Source organism: Capsicum annuum, chromosome 10, assembly GCF_002878395.1.
Source record: "Capsicum annuum cultivar UCD-10X-F1 chromosome 10, UCD10Xv1.1, whole genome shotgun sequence".
Classification (NCBI taxonomy): Eukaryota; Viridiplantae; Streptophyta; class Magnoliopsida; order Solanales; family Solanaceae; genus Capsicum; species Capsicum annuum.
The window spans coordinates 206764247-206787193 of NC_061120.1; the positions used below are offsets into that span (position 1 = coordinate 206764247).

The 22947-nt window shown below is 33.3% G+C and overlaps 3 protein-coding genes across 4 annotated transcripts; 2 read left to right on the forward strand and 1 right to left on the reverse strand.

Moving 5' to 3' along the window:
• The first annotated feature begins 1949 nt into the window (after positions 1-1949).
• Positions 1950-7638, forward strand: LOC107843606 (threonine dehydratase 1 biosynthetic, chloroplastic). 2 transcript variants are annotated; one of them, XR_007045415.1, is made up of 9 exons: positions 1950-2540; positions 4184-4363; positions 4473-4949; positions 5467-5715; positions 5799-5872; positions 6102-6219; positions 6516-6650; positions 6769-7010; positions 7355-7638. XR_007045415.1 is itself a non-coding variant. In XM_016687930.2 (8 exons), the coding sequence occupies exons 1-8, from the start codon at positions 2109-2111 to the stop codon at positions 6907-6909; spliced, it is 1806 nt and encodes a 601-aa protein (XP_016543416.1). In that variant the 5' UTR covers positions 1950-2108; the 3' UTR covers positions 6910-7292. The 2 variants fall into 2 exon arrangements, 1 of the variants encoding a protein (XP_016543416.1); XM_016687930.2 differs by lacking the exon at positions 7355-7638 and having other exon boundaries at positions 6769-7292.
• Positions 7639-7984: 346 nt separating this feature from the next.
• On the reverse strand, positions 7985-12292 carry LOC107843605 (probable glycosyltransferase At5g03795). Its single transcript, XM_016687927.2, has 4 exons — positions 11985-12292; positions 10969-11171; positions 9656-10001; positions 7985-9131 (listed from the first exon to the last, which is right to left on the reverse strand). Exons 1-4 carry the CDS (start codon positions 12177-12179, stop codon positions 8463-8465), a joined length of 1413 nt encoding a protein of 470 aa, XP_016543413.2. The 5' UTR covers positions 12180-12292; the 3' UTR covers positions 7985-8462.
• A 1619-nt stretch (positions 12293-13911) lies between these two features.
• Positions 13912-20660, forward strand: LOC107845085 (probable glycosyltransferase At5g03795). The gene is made up of 4 exons (XM_016689353.2): positions 13912-14995; positions 16337-16572; positions 17153-17498; positions 19710-20660. The coding sequence occupies exons 1-4, from the start codon at positions 14834-14836 to the stop codon at positions 20385-20387; spliced, it is 1422 nt and encodes a 473-aa protein (XP_016544839.1). The 5' UTR covers positions 13912-14833; the 3' UTR covers positions 20388-20660.
• Positions 20661-22947: the final 2287 nt, after the last annotated feature.

A 22947-nucleotide genomic window follows, 5' to 3' on the forward strand; every position in this document is an offset into this window, starting at 1 on the left:
CAGTGCAGGCAGACATGTCATCTATTTTTTTAATTAAATATTATTAATTTTTTAATACATAAATGACTTATAATGATTAATTAGGGATGGTATAGTAAAACACGGTTAAAGCAGCTGAAACAAACGTCATAAATATCTATTTTTTAATTAAATATTATTAATTCTAATATATAAATGATTGATAATAATTAATTAGAGATAATATAATAAAAAATATTATTAATTCTAATATAGAAATGACTTATAATAATTAATTAGGGATAATATAGTAAATCACGAAATAATTAGGATGTAATATAATAAATAATGAAGATAAAAAAATAAATCTACGAAGTGATGAAAACCCCTTCTTCTCTATAATAGGAAAAAAAGAAAAGAAAAGTTGGATGTCATTTCAAGCACATTTTATGAACTAGTAATAGAAGCTACAGAGCTTTCATAGAATGATGAAAGAGAACCATTCGTGGCACCTTCCCCGCTTCATTATGAAAAAAGAAGAGAAAATTAAAAAACACAACCATCACCTAGGGGTCTGCTCACCCTCTTCCCTGAAAAAACGAAATAGGTTATATCATGTTTTTAAGAGTTATTTTGTATGCATCAAAACTAAAAAAAGATTTGTCTCTCTTTGAAAGAAAAAAAAGAAGAAAAATCAAAAGAATATAAACAGAAAAATAATTAAGTTAACTAAAGTGAGGGATATTTTAGTAAACAAACAATATATTTTTACAAATAATATACCACATATTATTTTTAATATCAAAAATTAAACAACTACTAAAAAATAATACTGTTTCAGGATAATTAATTACCAATATAACTAATACCATATAAGTTGTTAACCAAATGACCTTAAGAGGTAAAAATCAGCTTAATTTTATTGCATTCAACAAATGGATCTGACATAATTAACTCAGTATTTAATACACATGCAGCTTTTAACTTGCATGTTACAAAAATAGTTCAGGTCCTCAGAGTCTCCACAGAGGCATCCAATGAGTTTAATCATTAAATTAATGTTCCTAGATTTTTACTTCTTTAGTATCATAAAAATAGTCGAAAATTGATTTAATTTATTATAATTATTTAAAATATTAATGCTTTTAAATAATTATATAAATTTTTTATTTTACTTTTATATAATTTCTCCGTTTCATTTAATGTGACATATTTTAATTGAATATAAAATTTAAAAAATGATAAAAGACTTAACAATATTTATTAAATTAACTTTTATTAAAAAAAATACACTATTACTATCATTAGTTAAGTGAAATTTTATAACTGGATGAATAAGGTCAAGGAGTAATTATGCTTTTGAAAAGGTTACCAAATAAAAGATGTATTTCCTACATATCATTTTATGTGTTATTATTGATAAAATTGATCTTGAGACTAACTCACACCATTTCATTAACCATTAATGTGAGACTTAATTCGGGGCCTAACATTAGATGAGAATGGGTGCTCTCATTAACCATCAATGTGAGACTTAATTCGGGGGCCTAACATTGGATGAGAATGGGTGCTCTGATACCATATTAAAATTGGTTTTGGGCTTAATTCACACTCCAAAAACTAACTCTTGTGGAGGGGGATTGTCCAAGCCTTATTAAGAGATCACTCATCTCATTAACCATCAATGTGAGACTTTCTTTTCAATCTTTTTAACAATTTTATTTTTATTCGTCTAAAAAAAAATATCATCTTTTCTTATTTGATAAGTATATAATGGTATCATTCTTATTTTATGAATTCTATTTTATAAGAAAAGAAGAGTGGATAATTTTATATTTTTTATTTATAACTAATTAAATAACCATACATAAAATAAAATGAAATGAGGAGAACAATATTTTTGTGAGACAAATCCAAAAAGAAAGTATGTAGGTAAAATTGGATGGAGAGAGTAGTATTGAAAGCATTTAAATTTCAACAAACAGAACCTTACGTACTATATAAATACAAACATTTCTGTCCATTTCTCTCCTCATCAGTCATCCTTCATCAGCTAATAACCCTTAACCAACGACCTCCTCCTCCTCCGCCGCCGCCGGTAACTACCACGTCTCCGGCCACCGCCGGAATCTACACATTCGTACACAAAAATGGAGGCTCTCCATTTTACCTCCGTTAACTCATTCAATTCGTCCCTCCGTCCTGAATTCACGCCGTCAATAAACTCCGTCATTGTTCCTATTAACACCGTCAAAACCAAAAAGAAGAAAACACTCATACGTGCTAAGGCGACGGATATCTTAGCGGAGCCGTTGACGGCGGCGGCGAGGGTAGAAACGTCGTCGGCACCTTCGGCTCCGTTACTACGAGTATCTCCGAGCTCGTTGCAGTGTGAACCGGGATATTTGATACCGAATACTCCGGTTTTAGGTAGTGGTGGTTTGGTTGGATATGAATATTTGACGAATATATTGTCGTCGAAAGTGTATGATGTAGCTTATGAAACGCCGTTGCAAAATGCGCCGAAATTGTCTGAAAGGCTTGGAGTTAAAGTTTGGCTTAAAAGAGAGGATCTTCAGCCTGTAAGTATTTTTTGCTATTGGTTTGTTCTTTGCAATGTTGCATTACAATTGTTTAAAGTTTGAATTTTTATAGAGTTACGTGTTACCTGTTATTGGTGGGAGGTGAGTGGTGACAGTTATCCCGTGGACAGATGTTGCTATAAGTAACTCTGTCGGTTTTGTTCTATGCAATATTGCATAAATTGTTAAGAAGTTTGAATTTTTTGTGTTAAATGAAGTTCTTTTATCAGTTCTTTTCTTGTTTATCTGATGGATTTCTTTGATTCTGTCCATGTGAATATATTTCTGAAGGTTTAAGGTTGGGATTAAGGTGTAGTAGCTTCTGTTCTGTAAATGGAATTTTGTTAGAACTAGTAATATTTTAACAGCTGAAAGCTCCTATTCTCTGGGAGAATTTCTTTTGTTAGGCATAATACGTAAACACACGCTCAGACCTGGCCTCAACCGTTATGTAAGCACTCCGACTTTGTGAGTTCACATCTAGACACCTCAACTGGCAATTAGACACTCCAACTGTGTCACTTGGACGCCCGTCACGGACATGGTACATAAATTTTGGAGGTGTCTAGGTGATGATTTTATAAGTTGGAGTTTTCAACCGACACAATAGAGACAAGTTGAGATGCCTAGATATGTATACTCAAAGTTGGAGTGCTTATTTGAACAATTGGTAGGCTGCAGAGTTATGTTAGAGACATTCATAAACCTATAAGCTATTGTGTACATGTTGTACCTTTAAGATAGTGAAAGTGCAGCAGTTGGACCTCCTCCTGTGTTGGGGCTAGTGGAAAAGTTGGTTGCTTTGGATCTTAATTATTTAATATTTGCTGACAAACATTTTCTTGGAATTTGTTCTTTTTGAACTTTTGATAGGAAGATTCTACATTTTATGAGGATAGTCTCATTCTATTTTAAATATGCTTCAAAAATTTGGAATTTAATGAATCTTTGTAAGTAAGTTACTGTGACTCGATTGTTTAAGAACATGCATGTTAGGTATTTTCTCTTATCGTGGTTTTTCCCTTTCTTAGCTAAACTCAATTAAGACCCAAAGTGAAAATTGACTCAAATCTGTGAGTTCTTTGATCCGCTGTTGTTAAAATTTTGGGATGACTTAGGGCTTCTCTTGTTGGGGTTTAGATGACGTTAAGTACCTAGGAAAAAAAAATCAAAATAGGCAGTGGTTTTCTGTACTTAACTGATTGATTCAGGATTCAGACTAGAATTTGTCTCTATTTATGTAAGCATTTTCATGAATTAGTTGATCTTTAGGGGTATGATTATGTTAGGTTGCCTGTTTTATTCTTCAGCCCAACCTTAAATTTCTGTGTCCTAGATCAAGGAGATCAATTCTTTTTTAATCCCTTTTTTTGGATAAAGTCAAAGGGCGGAAGTTCTTAAACTTGTATGCCATATGGATTTATCTATTTTGTTTTTTGTTCCCTTAAATATTATTCCTGTAAATTTTTAGCTTAGACAATTGAAGCTTGTTCCATTTCTATAGGCCGTTATTCTGCTGAAAACTTCTACCCCCTAAACCCCAAAAAAAGGGAAAAGAGAAAGACATTCGTATTGCTGGATATACAAATCTTCTTCACTGGAGTAGAGTAAACTCAGTAATTCTGGTATACTCATATTGACAGGTCTTCTCATTCAAAATCAGAGGAGCTTACAATATGATGGCAAAACTCCCTAAAGAGCAGTTGGAAAAAGGGGTTATATGCTCATCAGCTGGAAACCATGCACAAGGTGTTGCATTATCCGCTCAGAGACTTGGCTGCAATGCTGTGATTGCCATGCCTGTTACTACACCAGACATCAAAGTTAGAATTGTTGAATTATTGTTTTGGTTTGATAGCTTCCATTTTGAATGAATCCCGTTATTTATAGCTTATCCATTTTTTCTAAACCACATTCTTCCAATTTGAGCAGTGGAAATCAGTGAAGAGACTGGGTGCTACTGTTGTTTTAGTGGGAGACTCATATGATGAAGCTCAAGCATACGCCAAAGAGCGGGCCGAGGCTGAACGCCGCACATTCATTCCTCCTTTTGATCACCCGGATGTCATCGTAGGGCAAGGTACAGTAGGAATGGAGATAAATCGCCAACTCAAAGATAACATTCATGCAGTCTTTGTGCCTGTTGGAGGAGGGGGTCTTATAGCTGGTATTGCTGCTTATTTGAAAAGGGTTGCCCCTGATATAAAAATCATTGGAGTTGAACCACTGGATGCAAATGCATTGGCATTATCATTACAGCATGGTCAGAGAGTAATGCTGGACCAAGTTGGGGGTTTTGCAGATGGCGTAGCTGTTAAAGTAGTTGGTGAAGAAACTTATCGTCTCTGCAAGGAATTGATAGATGGTGTAGTCCTAGTTGGTCGTGATGCTATATGTGCATCAATAAAGGTTAGCCATCATCTTTTATTTTACACGTTGCTCTTCATCTGGATTAAATCTTTCGCCAACTGGTTTTTACTGAAGACTAAATTCTCGATGCTTGTATATGTGCTCCGTGAAACACTATCGGTCAAATGAGACTAAAAGTTGAACATTTTTTGTCAGTTACCTCTCTTCCTGTGCAAGAAAGTATCATGCTTTTCAACTTTGTTTGCCTGCTTGTATTATACATGATATACAATGTAGCAATGCTTTATAAGACAATGGAGTGTGTTTGTTTAAGAAAGAATATGAGTCGTAAAAGAAAACTGAAACTTTCTGGAAAAAACATAAAAAATCGTACGAAGCTATGAAGTCAATTCCAGCATAGAACTTCTGTCCTCAAGTTCAGTTGAGTGGAAATGTTTTTTCTTAGCGATATACCATGGTCATTTTTACAGAGAGTCTATAATAACTGTTGGCTTGACTGCTTTTTATTGCTTGAGTTGTAAGCATTTTATGTGACGTTCATTGCTCATTTGGATAGGACATGTTTGAAGAGAAAAGAAGCATATTAGAGCCTGCAGGTGCACTTGCTCTTGCTGGAGCCGAGGCATACTGCAAGTACTATGGCCTCAAGGGTGAAAACGTAGTAGCAATAACTAGTGGAGCCAACATGAACTTTGACAGACTTAGATTGGTGACTGAACTCGCAGATGTTGGTAGACAGCGGGAAGCTGTTCTTGCTACTTTTATGCCAGAAGAGCCTGGGAGCTTCAAAAAGTTTTGTGAAATGGTGGGTCACCTTGTGCTCTTAAATATGGATTTTAAAGCAGACCATGTCTGACTAGCATACTGAAACATTAACTTGATTTACAGGTAGGACCAATGAATATCACTGAGTTCAAGTACAGATACAAGTCTGATGAAGAACGAGCTCTAGTACTTTACAGGCAAGGCCTCCATGATCTTTTAAAGTGATTTTTGGTTCATTTTAGCGTTAATTTTAGTAAATACTAACACAAATACTTTATTCATGAAAGGACATCAACTAATATAAATATTTCCAGTTATTTGCCTCTCTATCAATGTGTTATACGCTATAATAAAGCCAATGTTATTTAATGTTATTTAATTAAAGCCAGGTTTATTCATTGTTTCATGTCCTCTTTTAATGCGCAGTGTTGGTCTTCACACACAATTAGAACTTGAAGGAATGGTGGAGAGGATGAAATCAGTAGATCTGCAAACCATTAATCTTACGGACAATGACTTGGTCAAAGATCATCTAAGGCATTTGGTAATATTTTAAGTCTCCTTTATCATGTTGATATAATTCTTAGTATAGAACTGTATGTGTAATTACTCTTATATGTTTGATTATTTTATCTTATACTGCTATATTAAGAAACTTAAGACAATTGAATATTTATCATAACGAAATAATGTTTTCGTCTATTGAGTTTTTTAATTCTTAGAGAGTAGATTTGCAGAGTGATTAGGTTTGACTTCCTCTATGTGACGTGATGTTTGCTTTTGTTCTACTTTGTTTAATGGATTATGTGGTGTTTATTGGATATTTATTTCTCTCTCCAGATGGGTGGTAGAACACATGTTCATAATGAGCTTTTGTGTCGATTCACTTTTCCTGAGAGGCCTGGTGCTTTGATGAAGTTTTTAGATGCTTTCAGCCCACGTTGGAATATAAGTTTGTTTCATTATCGTGCACAGGTAATAAAGACTCTCATGCTTCTAGTTCCAATTTTCCCTCCCTTTGCTGATGTTGGCCTGTAGTTTATCTTCTATTATATTGGAGTAATTTGTTCTATCTTTTCTTTCTTCTTGAAAGGGAGATACTGGTGCAAATGTGCTAGTCGGGATCCAAGTTCCACAGGATGAGATAGATGAGTTCCAGGGACTGGCAGACACTCTTGGTTATGAATATGCAGTGGAGAGTCTCAATGAGGCATTCCAGCTTATAATGCATTGAGAAAGGTGTTGCCTGTTATGGCATGGCATGTTCTGGCATGTGGCATCTTGTTGCAAAGAAAATAGCGTGATATTCGCCGACTTCACTTTCACTTTCTCCTGGTTAGTCTGATCATTCTGAATCCTCCTCGTCACTGGAAGATGCGTGTTTCATGTACAACCAGTGTACTAGATGATTTTGGGCTAGTCTTTACCTTGAGTATATAGCTACTTATCTGTTATTTGTTATCTAGAGGCCTCTAGTTTCATGAATAAACCATTTCGCGTTAAAGCTGATTTTAGGAGTTGTGTGCGAATATACTGAGTATGTTGTTGTTGCTAATTTTAGGATTTGTGTTTTAACTCCGGCCTTGAATAAAATCTTCATCATGTGTTTCTTTCAAACTCATTTGTATTTTCTGTTGGTTGTCTTGTTTTTATTTTTGGTTTGTTTTTCTTTTCGTCAGGTGTGTTTGGATTTGAACCTTAAAGAATTTTTCTTGTTGAACAAAAGGGTTCGACACTGTGGAACAAAAGTTAATAGAGCAAAGAAACCAAGTCTGATCCTATAACAAGTCTAATAATAATTACAGAGGGATTTCGCAGAATAGAAGGGCCATCCTTTATCTTTTCGAATTTTGTTCGTCATTGACGGCCAATTTATTTTGGATACTTTTAACACGTGCACCCACTGCTACTGGTGTACCTACTGATGATATCCATTTGGACTTCAATTGTTTTTTCCTCTTGAGCCGAGAGTCATCTGAAACAACCTCTATACCTTTGAGGTAGAGGTATGGTCTGCGTACACTCTACCCTCGTCAGACCCCATGTGGTATTGCACTTGGTATGTTGTATTCAACTCGAAGCCTTCACTTTCATGGCAAAGCATCTAAGTATCTCTATATAGAATCTTGGATAGTATTTTTTTTTAAATTTATTTGCTCCTATTGAGCAGCCTCTCATTTTACCAAATGGATTACAAGATTAGCAAGAACATATCCAGTGTAATTCCACAAGTGAGGTTGGGGATGTGGAATAGAAGATCATCCTTTGTGAAGACCGGGGGGGGGGGGGGGGGGGGGGGGATGAGCAAGCAAACAAAGAGAAGCTTTGCATACTCAAATGCTGAGATCTTCTTGTTATTCACGCTCCTCTCGTTACTTTTTCATTCTTCTCATTGGCTACAGTCTACAGGTGCCAATTATCATCACACATTAGACAAAATTTAAACTTGAAACCTAGCTAGCTCTGTATGTACCAATAAAACATCTCGTTAATACAAACACCCGAATCCCACATACCAGTCTTTCGAGTTCACCCCCCTGCAGTACGTATATTTGCTGTGAAACTTGTCTTAAACAAATTCCACAGGAGCAAGTTTTAGGGGCCTTAACAAATTCCAATAGGTGCAAGCTTAGGGACATCCATAAGGGCGAGCTTAAATTCTTTCTCTTCTTAGGAGAACATATCAAATAATATTTTCTGCATATGTATGTATACCTATATAGTTCGAGCCAAAAGTAGTGTTCAGCTGAGCTCATAGAACCCACTCTAGACCTGCCTCTGAGTCGTTCACGTATCATGGACTTGAATATTGAGTCTTCTGAGCCAAATCGAATGAAGGATCATATGAAAAACATCATATCTTTTAGGTGGAAAATTGACCACAAAATGCCTCCTTACTTGAAGACCTCTCCTCTGCATTTTGATGTACCTTTTTTGAGATATTGACATCAAGATTTTCTTCAAATTAGGTATATCTTTTGAGGTCATTTCAACAGCAAAGTTTTTCCAGTTCAACACATCGCTAAAAGGTGCAACATAACGATCCTTCAATAGTACTGGAACACATCCCATATAAAGTGCCTCAACCATTCTTGGACTAGCCACTTCATAGCCACTAGGACAAATACAGTACTTGGTTTTTCTTATCATGCCATAATATGACACATTCTTAGGAAGGTACTCGTGAATTTCGATGTCTGAATCATCTTTTTTCCCCCAGTGTTCCATTAGTACTTGCCTTATGTAGCCATGAATGCCTCCGGCGTAGAAAACTAAAACAGAACGTTTAGACGGAGATGGCCCTCCAATTAAGCCTTTCATTGTGCCCTGAGGGAGATAGATTTCTGGTAAAGTTACATCCTTTGATGGATTGAATCTTTCAGAAGTGTTCGCGTTGCATAGTACTCTAATAGAGTTCTTGAACAAGTATGGAACCACGGTTGAAATTTCAGGAGCCTGCAATTTATATAGAAAAAAGACTTGAGAAGTAACATACACTAATTCATATACAGTCAAGAAAATATCAACATGATCTCAAGACCTAGCATTTTACCAAAACAATGCTGTCCAAAAAGGGGTTAATGTAGTATGATTCTTAGGCCTCTTTGCCCTCAGTAGAGGAGTTCAAAAAAGGGAAAAAGCAGTTACCTGGTACCTGGTACCTGTTGTTGGTGAGAGGCGACAAGTATCCCGTGGAATTAGTCGAGGTGCGCGCAAGCTGGCCCGGACACCACGATTATAAAAAAAAAAGTAAATCGTCTCGTATTTGTTCTTAAGACTTCAACAAAGTTGTGAATTCCACATGTCAAAATACTTGAGGAGAAAAGGTAACCCCTATAATTTTATATATGGTTTAAAATGCCCTCCTCTGTTAGGATCAAGGGCAAATATGAGATAATTTGTTAGCGACAAGGATATAAAATTAAGATATTTCGTACAGTAGAAGAGGTTCGACCCTTGAAAGTAACGCGATTCCTTACCCAATCATGGCAAGCAAGCATGAAATGATCAGATCCAAGGCTTCTATTCCAATAAGTGTACTTTCTGGAGATGCTATCAATATAATCGGAAGCTGTATTCTTCATAGGACCCCAATCATGAGAATCAACAACATAAACATAGCTTACAATGGAAAACACACTGAATGGAAGGAAGTAAACATGAGCTTTCTCAGGATCATTCGTCCGAAACTTGCTAAGTTCAATCTGATGAATTAAAATCCCCTCAATCCCTAAGATACCTTTACTTGAACTGTAATGGAAGACTGGGGGTTCACCATCCTCGTATACATAAATTTTGAAGTGTTTTTCCATTTCCAGGTAGCTCCTGCAAGTTCCAAGTAAAGAATCTTAATTCTTTAGGTGAAAATTCAAGAAACCTGTACTCAAAACAATGTTGATCGGGCTCGCCGAAAATGTTGCCGTGCTTGTCTCGGATCCTCCAAAAATACAATACTTATGTTGCCGTGCTTGTCTCGGATCCTCCAAAAATAAAATACTTTTGGAGGATACGACATGCGTTTGGTGACATTTTTGAAGAGTCTAGACAAAGCAACATCAACTGGAAATATCTATGCAACGAAAATGTACACAACAATATGATTATCAATGAGATAGTCTTTCCTGACATGTTATGATTTACTATATTGAAAGCTATGAAATACTGTAAGTTTCGCAACCTAGGAACCAAAGACTTCAAAATAATTAATCTTGAAGTCTTAAATTGTTTTAAGCAAAGAATTTAATGGGGAAGGAAGCCTTAGAGCAACGGTATAGTTGTCTCTATGCGAGTGTAAACTACAGGTCATGGGTTCGAGTAGTAGAATCGGATCAAAATGTAGTTCTCATACCCGTGCAGCCCTTCTCGAATCATATGTGAACGTGGAATGATTCATGCAGCAGGCTGTCCTGTTTTTTATGCAAAGAAGCAAGTGGTCTGGAACTACATGTTCATTAGATGGAATAGTGGTGGATAGAAACCAATGTTTTGGGTCGAATCCTTTACATACATTCGAAAAATAAGCAGAGTTATATGTACATTTTACTGCTCACAACATCAAAATTCAGAATCCATCCGCTACTGAAATAGAATATACTGAAGAACACCAACAAGAACAGACCCAATATAGTCCCACAAGTAGGGCCTGGGGAGGGTAGATTGTACACAAACTTTACTTTCCCTACCTTACCTTGGCAGGTAGAGAGACTGTTTTCAATAGTTCCTCGACTCAAAGAAAGCAAAAGCACAACAAAACATACTCAAAAGATGTGCTAATTTGTCTAAGCTCTAATACCTGTGGAAGGCCTTGGGGTTCCAGTAACATGGACCCTCAGGAACATATTCAGGGTCATTTGATGTTTGATTTTTACTCTGAGCCTCTCTTATAGCAGCCCTCACTTGTCCCAATCCAGCTTCAACCCTCTCTAAATTGCTCAACTTTTTCTTGGAAGAATTCATCTGGGGTTCTTTCCTTGTAACATCTAAGCCATCTTTTTTCTGCAAATACAACATAAAACTAGAATCAACTAACTTTACAAATCAAAAATAAAAAGAGAACAATTCACTTATATTCATTTTTCAAGAAAAAAAATTAGTATATGTAGCTGATGAAAGTGAAATCAGTCATGGATACTTGTGCCAGGGTAGACTATCGGCATCACACCCTCTCGAGGTGCGGGCTTTCCCCAAACCCTACATGAATGCAGGATGCTTCTCGGGGGCTAGCTATATATGTCAAAGGTGGTTGGTTGAACATTCTTTCAACAACAACAACAATATACCCAGTGTATTCCCACAACGTGGGGTCTGTGGAGGGTAAAATGTACGCAGGGCATGTCACTACCTCAAATGAAGTAGAGAGCTTGTTTCCGTTAGACCCCCGGCTCAGGACAAATAACAAATAACAGTATAACAAATAAAAAACATAAAAGCACACAACAAAATGGGATAATGCACTGCTAGATAATAAAGGAAACAAGATGCCCACGAGGTAATACTATAAACTATCTATTCAAAATCATAGACATCACCGGAACACCACGAACAAGAAACTCGAGACGCAGGTACAAACAAAGCACCCTTCCCTACTATAAACAAAACGCTCTTCCCTAAACTGTTAAAGTGAGTTACAGTCCTACGTTGGTTGGGGAATGAATTGGTCGTCTGTTTATATGGACTTGAGCAATCCTCACCTCATAAGTTAGCTTTTGGTGTTGAGTTAAGCTCAAATGTCATATCTTTACAAAAACGAAGTTCTGCCTCAACACCCTTAACGAAATTTCGGTTGAAGAAAACAAGAAATGGGCTTACTGGTAGTTGATCCTTTGCCAATTCTGCTTCTACAGTAGCAGAAAGATTAGTTGATGCAACTTTTTTATCAGAAGAAAGGACCCAAACAGTGCCTTTTGAACTCTGTACACCCAAATACCCAACCATTAGTACTAATGGCACTACAATTAACCACACAAATCTTGAAGGAGGATGATAATTATTCATGAAATCCATTTTATTTCATCCACTCATTAAACTCAATTATTATAAAGAAAAAAAGACATAGCTTGTGTATAAACGTAAATAACTTATTATATACACACTTGTTGGCGTGTGCATTTTGGTTTTATTTTTGAAAGGGTAGTGTGAAAATGAAAGGAAGCAATCACATTCCTAGGATTTTTGTCACTATATGTAAAAAGGTCCATGTCATAAGCCTTCTGCCAAGTGTCAATATTCGTATTGAAATTCAATTAAATTCAGACTCGCTCATTACAGGATTTATTTTTGAGGATTTTTTGTTTCGTTTTCATAAGCTTAAGTCAAAGACATCTAATTAAGAATGAATCAGGGATCCCGAACCATGTGGTCACAACCCATATTGGTAGTGTCGTCATGCTTGTTTGTTACTCAACAAATTGCAGATCTCCATGCACATAATAAGGAAGAAAAAAATACACTAATTCTGCATAGCTACTTCTAGTTGGCTTATTCTATAGAGTTTGAAGGTTTTTTAAAATCTTTTTTATATTACATAAGAGGAATGGAGTGAGGGAGATTAAAGGAACACTAAGCTATTGATGGAGTTTTCCATCTTAATTGTACAAGGCATAAAGCTCACCAGCGAGCTAGTCGTCCTCAACCATAAAGTTGAAGTTTTATTTACTGAGAAATCGTCATTCAATTTTATTATATCTACCTTTTTCTAGTATTCAAGAATGTGACTTAGTGATAAAAGAAAATAAAAAATATCACAGGAAAAACAAATCCTAATAGAAATTTTTAATAAAGCACTAGATGATTTTTTATTTTTTATTTTTAAAAAAAAATTGTCCAGATTTTGATGGGTAGGAATATTATTAATTATTAGCAACTTATGAAAAATAAAGCTAGAAGAAAAGTCTTTTAACAACTGCATAACTTAAAAATTAAAACATGATATGTTTTTAACATCCCATGATTCCTCTTGGGTAGAAGTGATAGGATTTCTAAGTAGGCATGTGCTTGGTTATGTAACTGATCATGTTGTAATTAATTTAAACTAATATATGGTTAGAATTTGCATAACCAGATCCAACCATTTGAATAGTAAAAAAATTTCTAGAAAAGCAACACCATTATAAAAAGATTTCACTGTGTTAAATTATGTACTATTTTTATATATAGTATTTGATTTTCAGTACAAATTACAAAAAATGATATATAGAGCGTTTCATTTATTGTTTTGATTAAAGTCTGCATGAGTCATACGATATTTTATGGTCAAAAAGAGTATTTCAACCTAAAAAAATTCCCTTAATTTTTTTTTTTTTAAAATAACCTTAAGTAATATTTTATGGTTAATTTCATTCATAACACTATATAATAACTCATGTATTTATTTTTCGTGCGTACAGGTTATTTGATTTACAGTCTAGTTCGTTTATTCATATTGGAAAATCGTAATTATATTAAAGCTCCGAATAATAACACGTAGGATTTTATGCAATGAGTAATGATGCAACGAACAATGATGTACGTATTATTATGTGATTTTACCTACTTTAAAGATTTTTTTTTTTTTTTGGTCTTTTAAATATTTTAATCACCATAGTGTTAAGCTTATATCACATTTTATCATTCGTCAATCATTCCAACAGAACATTGTGTTAGTTTATGCTGGTATTTTATGATAGATTTTTGTTAAATCCATCCTACCAAATAATTCCGTAAGTGATGCCAGTGGCGGAGTCAAAAATTTAGCAAAGGGTGTGCAAATTTTCTTCCCAGTTATGTTAAGGGTGTACAAAATTAAATATTTATTCATAATAACTAACATTTAACCTTTGTAAACCACATAATTACTTGACGAAGGGTGTTCATCTGACCACCCTTCGTTTAATGTGACTCCGCCCATGAGTGATGCATGGTGAATTTTGACAAACTCTAGGTTTGTTCTACGTTAAACTGTCAATTTTTGGATTCTGCAGTTTTAAATTTCATAAGTGAAATTTCAAGATAATTTGAGTAAATTTTACGGGGTGAGCTTTGAATATTTCGTGACAACGATTATTTTTTAAAGACAAGACTCATGAAAATTATTATGTGCGTGCAATTTCTACATTTAAAATGCGGAAATGTCCCCCTCAAAAAAAAGTAAAGCATAATAGTCCGATCATTTTCTCTAGTTTCTTCTCAATGTGAATTGTGGTAGAATGATTGAGATTCCTCCACACTTAATTAGAAATCTCAAGTTTAAACCTCTAGAAATGAAAAAATCATGCTGAGAGTTTCGCCACACAAATTCAAATTCAGTCTAACCGCAATGCGAATTGAAAAAAAATCAAAATTAAAAAAGAAAAAAGAGTATCTCTCATTTGCACTTTTCCTTAAGGTAGAAAAGCAAAATTCTAGATCACATTAAAAAGAGATGGATTACATCAATAAAGGAAGGAAGCTATACATTGCACACTAATATGGTAAGGAATCAAATTAATTACTCAAAATAAAATTTACAACTTGTTAGTACTATATATTACCAAAGCCTAACTTTTTAACTTTCTACCATATATAACTTTGCCTTTTCATTTCATTTCATTTCATTTCATGTGTTAATTAAGCAAATCCCACAAAGGGAATACTAAAAGTAAAAGGACAAAAAAAAAAAAAAAAGAAGAAGAAGAAGAAGAATGAATTCTACTTCTTTAAAGATTTTATGGTTTATTTTGCCATTATTATTGGTTGCTGTTTTTGTTGTTATCAATAATCCACAAGGTTCCACTTTTTGGTTATCAACTTATTCTCATCATCATTATTATTTAGAGACTCTCAATAATGGTGCTTCAACAATGGTGAGTTGGATATACAAAAATTATCATTATTATATTAAGAGTGATTTTACCTATATGTATTCTTCATCACTATATATATATATTTGAGCCGAGGGCCTTTTTGAAACAACATCTCTATCTCCACGAGGTAGGAGTAAATTTTGCGTATACTTTATTCTACCCATAACTCATTTGTGGAATTTCACTACGTTTGTTTGTTGTTGTAGAACTTTAATCTGATTGATGCAATTCTTGATTTTATTAGGAAGGGAAAAAGTAGCTCGGTCTCATAATCTGTGCTAAATTGCTTGTAGCTAATAGGATTAGTGATCAATTTTATTGTTTAGCTACATAATGAGGTGGCACGTGTATTACACGCGCCAATACACGTGTAAAAATAAGATTTGACGCGTGTATTACATGTGCCAGCGTTGAATCTGAGTATAGAGTTTCGGGGGGAATTAAATCCACTTTAAAAAGTCTAGGGGTAATAGGACCCCCGCAAAGTTCAGTATGCTCAACTAAAAATCCGATCAAAATTCAGGTATTTTCGTGAGTATTCCCTAAACAAAAATTGTATCTTTAATTTTCTCCTTTTCTGGCAATAACTTGATTTTTTTTTTTAGGTTGTTGATTGCTGGTTTTAATTACTTGATCAAGAATTTGATAGCATCCATTAATGACCCTGGCAAAAAAAAAAAAAAATCTTAGGTTTGGACTTTTAATCTTGAAATATTTTAGCGATATTTCATGTATATATACCTAAGTTTCATGGAGTGTCATGCACCTATAGATGAATTTAATAACTTTTGTCCAAATTTTGTGTATGTACTAAGAAATCAGCTGAACATATGTATTATGATTGTGAAAATCATTTGTTATTGTATATATTAACTTGATCGAGATTGCTATAAAATTCATGATAAATTTCAAATCTTAAATTCGTCTTCGTTGGTATTGATATTGCATTCCAATTTGTTCGTATTTCATGACCATAACCCTTTAAACATAATCATTGTTTGATATGTACAATCTTTGGATTTTAATGGACCGTAATCACGTTACACGATAGTTTCTATGTTTCATATTGGTTATCATATTTCTCTTTCACACATTCTATAAGAAATCATAAATAACAACTACTTTTTTGCTAATCCGCCCTTTCAATAACTTTTTTTTGATATAATCAATATTGTTTACTTGCAAAATAAATATAATAATTAATTTTCTCCGATTTGAAAATTGATAAGTAATTTAGAACTGAAATTTTTAATAATTTTGACAGCTAATATGATATAAAGGGAGTGAGTATTAGAATAAATTTTTTTTTACTAATTGCTTATTTTGTTGTTAACCTTATAGGAAAATCAGAAGGATGAGGTCCCTGTTAATGTAACTAAGAGCACAACAATACCAAAAAGATACAGCATAATAGAGAAATTGGAAGAAGGACTTGCAAGATCTAGAGCTGCAATATTATTATTAAGAGAAAACAAAAATGTGACTAATAATAATAATAATAATAATCAAAAAGAAGAAGATGATGATGAGTATATCCCCCATGGTCCTATGTACTTGAATGCTACTGCTTTCCACAGGTATGTATAATTGTATACTGTCAATTTATACTACCAGACAGAGTATTTATTAATTCTTTGTTAAAAATAAAAAATTCTCGATAGGATAAGTTAGGGCAGTTAGACTTTATCCTACCAATCATAATATAAGGTACGAATGTCTACTAATTAACAAGCAGGAAAAAAAAAAAAATAAGAGTTCACTGCACCAGAAAAGATAGTTAGCGGCATTTAATTAACGCTAATACTTTAATTACCGCTAAATTATGTTTTTAGAGCCAATTATATATTAGTAAAAATTACATTTTAGTGCTCTTTGTAAATACTCCTAAAGCTTATAGCGACACTGAATCCACTGACAATTAACGTATGCCGGTAAAACGTGTAACAATCTTTATTAAAGTGCATATTTATTAAAATTAAAAGTCAATATTGTTGTAGTGGTTAGAAAGAATTAGGTATTCGATGATGATCTGTAATGTATATTATGATTACAAATGAGTATGCTAAAAGCCAAGAAGAAAGTTGCATTATCAATACTTCAAACATTTAATAAATTTATGAATTAAAAAAAGATAGATTGTCCGTCTAAAATGTGCAGGAGCTATTTGGAAATGGAGAAAAAACTAAAGGTATATGTGTACAAAGAAGGGGAACCTCCAGTGTATCATTTTGGTCCATGTAAACATACATATGCTATTGAAGGTTATTTTATTCAAGCAATGGAAGTTAGCAAATTCAGAACACAAGATCCAAACAAAGCTCATGTTTACTTCCTCCCATTAAGTATTACAATGTTAATTCAATTTATATATGTGGCTGATTCACATGAATGGGGTCTTATGAAGAATACTGCAATGGATTATGTTAATGTCATTTCTCAAAAGTATCCTTATTGGAATAGAAGTCTTGGTGCTGACCATTTTATGCTTGCTTGTCATGATTGGGTAAGCTTTCTTGACCTTCTTGATTTTTTATTTATTGTATATTGTCGGTCTATATAAATTAAGCAAACCCGAAGAGATAGAGAAAAATTATAAAAACCTCCTTGAATTTGTCCGCTTAACTCACTTTAACACTTAAACTTAACTTTGTTTATTTATCCTCTTAATAACTTTAAATGAATTAAATTCACCCTCAAAATCACAATCTCACTCTCACTACGGAGAGTGTACTACAGACGCCTTAGAGTCAAATCAATGTCAGTCATTGCCACGTAAGAAAATAAATTTCTTTTAAAAAAAAAATTCCACACACATTAATTTTATATATTTAAAATACATACATATATATATATATTTATAAAATAAAAAAGAAAATCCCTTTCTTCTTCACACTCCCCACCCCACCCCACCCCCTCCTTCTTCAGATCACATCCCCCCTCCCCAGCACTCTTCCAGCCCTTTCCCGTCTCCCCCCGCGCTTTTTCAGCCCCTCCCTCCTCACACCCCTCTCTTTCTCCCCTTCCAATTCCCACCCCTGCAATGCCTCTTCCTTTAATTTTTTTTTTCATTTTCTCCATTAACATCATTAGAGAACAATCATGAACACACCAATTTAAAGTTTTTCCACATTATTTCAACTTTCACTTCAAAATACTTGCAAATTCAATTTATTATTATGCAAATTGAAAAAAAAAAATTAGAATAAATTTTTTTTGCAAGAATTAGATGAAAATTGTTTAACCTTACTAAAATTTTGCTTTGTTTTCAGCTTTGTGTTTGTTGGTAGAATTTTTTTTGAAATATATATTGAAGGAAGACTTTGAAAGTTGAAGAAAAGGTGTAAGACAATTGATGATGATGGTGGGTTGGGATGGGGAGGGGGTGATGGAAATGGGGGCGGGTAAAAGAAGAAGATGAAATGGGTTCTTGATTATTATTATTAAATATATATATATATATATATATAAGTGGACCCTTTTAAACAAAAAAAAATTCACTCGATTTTTTTTTTGTCACGTCAATTTTAGGAATGAATTTAATTCACTTTAAAGTTATTAAAGGATAAATAAATGAAAGTTAAATTTAAGTGTTAAAGTGAGTTAAACACAAGTTCAATAATTTTTTATAACTTTTCTCAAAGAGATAATTATTACAATTATCATCTTGTATTTAGAGATAGTTTTGACTCTCCAAAGTCCAAATAGTGTTGCTCCCTTAATCTCACTTTGTGTGTCATAATTTTACTTGATATACGGTTTCATATCAAAAGAAAACTTTTTGCAATCTTAATTGTCATCACATAAATGAGGCTACAGAACATGTGAAACTTTAGTCATGATATAATATTTGTCTAACTATAAAGCGGGAACTTGAATTAAAAGGGACAAATAAGTTTTTCAATTGAGGGACCTTCAAATTTTTAAAAATTAGATAAAAGATATTAAAAAAAATCAGTTTTTTTTTTAAAAATATTTTCGCTTCAACAACTATCAAAATTGTTTGATAACTTTGATAGTTGTTGAAACAACTAATGCAGTTGTCGAACAACAGTCTCAGTTGTTTAAATAATTTTATTTTTTTAACTTAATAATATTATGAGATCCACTTGTCCCCTTTTTTTAATTGAAGACTTGGGTGGATCTTTCAACTCATTTTTCTCCTATAAAACCTTCTTGTTAAAAAGGGAAAAGAGTCAGAAATATACTTAAATTTTATCAAAATTTATTGTAACATGCCTCAACTTTGCGGTGATCCTATAACCCTCCTCGACTATTTATTACCATATTTTTGTGGCATATATTTGTTCAACTGGACAACTTCAGACCTTCACACGCTCAGTGTGCGTGTACTCACGCAGTGATCTAATTGGACAAATATATACCGCAGAAATACGATAATAAATAGTTGAAGGGTATCAATGATCCCCACAAAGTTAAGGCGCGTTATAATAAATTTCGCCAAAATTTAGGTATATTTTGAAACTTTTTCCCTATTAAAATGATTTAGGTATGTGCCTTTTTCTAGAGCAGATTAATAAGAAAATAGTGTGAAACAGAGTAAAATAGAACAAAGTATGTTTTTCTTTTATAATGGTCTTCTATAGATAATAATTGTCGTATGATATGTACCCTTTTTTATGACATTTTTTTCTTTAAAAAAAGGTTAATATAATGCTGTTTCTTAGTCTTGGTTTAATTTTTGTTAAACATATAGGGGCCTGAAATTTCCTTTGCTATACCTCACTTATACAAAAACTCAATTAGAGCTCTATGCAATGCCAATACCTCAGAAAAATTTAATCCAACAAAGGATGTTTCAATTCCAGAAATCCACCTCCCTTTAGGCACAACCAAAGGCCTACTAGGTGGCCCGGCGCCCTTCGATCGACCGATCCTCGTGTTCTTTGCCGGAGGCGTTCATGGTCCAATAAGGCCAATTTTGTTACAACATTGGGAAAATAGTACACATGAAGATGTTCAAATTCACAAGTACTTACCAAAGGGTGTGTCATATTATGACATGATAAGAAAGAGCAAATATTGTATATGTCCAAGTGGTTATGAAGTTGCTAGTCCAAGAATGGTTGAGGGACTTTACATGGGATGTGTACCTGTCTTAATTAAGGATAATTATGTGACACCTTTTAGTGATGTTCTTAATTGGGACACATTTTCTGTTACAATTCCTGTTAAGGATATTGTTAATCTCAATAAAATTCTTATGGATATTCCTCAAGATAAGTATTTGGAGATGCAAAAGAGAGGGATTCAAATGAGGAGGCATTTTGAGGTTAATTCACCTCCAAAAAAATATGATGTGTTTCATATGATTCTTCATTCGATTTGGCTTAGAAGACTTAATTTTCGAGTTCATGATGTCAATGAATCTTGAATTTGAAATTTTGGTTCGTGAGGGAGGTAATTGTCGATCTTTATTCAGATTTATTTTTGTTTTTTTTAGGAGGGTTGTGTTTTACAATTTTTGATTTCGTTAAATAGATTGATACATATTGTTATACGTCATATATACCTTTGCTACATTATGTACTAATAAAGCTATTTGCTTATGTACTAAATCGGATGTCGTATTATATTGTGTTTATGTAGCAATTGGGTATAAGCATTCAATGGTGACCATTTGTAATGCAATGGATGAGGTTGCTTCTCCCTTGACTATGAATTTTGGTTTCGTATCCCGAGTATAGAAAAATCCTAGACAAAGAGTATTACCCCTCGGCCCTACCCCACCTTTTCGAGTACGTTCGCTCAATTCACCAAATACAGATATGCCCCTCGCGAGTTTTAACAATATTGTTAATCAATTTCATTATAAGTACTATTGTTTATCCACTCTAGCTCCCTTGAATAGTCCGATTTGCCCCCCACGACAATAAAAAGCTAAAAGATCTACTACTTTAATTCCTATTTCAAAAATATTTATTTGTATCTAACATTCTAACTATAGAAAGATGGGCGCATATCTATGAATAGCTAGAGGGCTTGAATGAAAATAAGATTAGCAGGACTCCAATTTGGATACCAAACACCTGAGGAGAAACTAATCCTGTTAAGTGGGCCGGATTGGGTCAACCCAGAATCGGCCCGTCAAGTTTAACTGGTTTGTGGGTCAGTTCGGATCTGGGCCTGGTTAAACTGGCCGGGCCGATTCTGAGCCCAACAGTAATTTTTTTAAAAACAACTCGGGATCAGCCCACTTAACCTAACCCGGTCCAACCCACCTAAACCTGGTCAAAAACCGGTCCAAAATTCGGTCAAGACCCCCCCCAAAAAAAGTTTTTTCTCCAATATACACTATATATACCCACTTATATACATTTTAAATACGCTAAGCAATATATATACACTATATATATAGTATATACTACATTAGAATTTAAAAAATATATACACATATGCATAATTACACATGTAATCGTGTACACGACTATACGTTAGTTAAGTATATATACTACTCTAAATAAAAAATATACTACAAGATATATACTACAATATAATGATATATATACTAATTTATAAAACATATATACATGTATACGTTAAATATATACTACTTTAGAGTCTATAGAAGATATATACACATATATACGTACCATTCAATATGTATGTACTACTTTAAATAAAATATACTACAATATAATGATATATATACTAATTTATAAAACGTATACACATGTATATGTGAAACATACACTACTTAAGAGTCTATACTCTATATATACACGTATATACGTACCATTCAATATATATACTATTCTAAATAAAACATATACTACAAGATATATACTACAATATAATGATATATATACTAATTTATAAACATATATATACTACTTTACTTTAAAGTCTACAGAAGATATATACATATATATACGTACCATTCAATATATATGTACTACTTTAAATAAAATATACTACAATATATATATACTACAATACATACACATACACTATATATAGTTATATATTAATATTTAATATATATACACATGTATACATTAAATATACACTCTTTTAGAGTCTATATTCTATATATACACATATATACGTACCATTCAATAAATGAACTACTTTAAAAAATATGCTACAAGATATATACTCCAATATAATGATATATATACTAATTTAGAAAACATATACACATGTATACGTTAAATATATACTACTTTATGGTCTATAGAAAAATATATACACATGTATACATACCATTCAATATATGTACTAGTTTAAAAAATATGCTACTTAATATAATAAATTAATAATATTTGATAGTAAATTAGTAATATATTAACTAAGTATTTAATTTAAACAAAGAATTCAATTTAAATCATTAAATGAAAAAAATTACAAAGTAAGGACTAAAGAGTGAATGAATGATTGAATGTTGAATTTTATTGATTGCAAAATGATCCAAAATTTATAATTTACATGAATGAAAAATCTACAAATTTTGCATCATTTTTTTCAACTTATTCATGTTAATATTAACGGGAACTTGCATAGGATAGCCAAAGTCAGTGGGAGCAAAATCATGCATTGGACTTGATTCTGCTGAGTTCTCCAGTGAAGTCATAATTTCTTCAAGTCTCTGGTCGTCGTTCGACTCTACCTCCATTTCTTGATTTCTTCGTTCCGCTCTAATCCAATCTCTAAGGCAAACTAAAACATTCATTGCATTGCTTCCCAATGAGAGTCGGTTGTCTCCAAGCTGCTATCATCCCTGACTAAAAGCGCTCTCTAATGCAACGGTTGACATTGAAACATTCAATATATCTCTAGCTAATCTTGAAAGCACAGTATATTGTGTTTCATTATTCCTCCACCAATCCAACGCGTTGATCCGTCGTCTGCGATCCTCTATCGGCATTCGAAGATAATACTTAAGCTCTTACCGATAAGTTATTGTGTAAGATCCTGCCTCAACACTGTTCCAA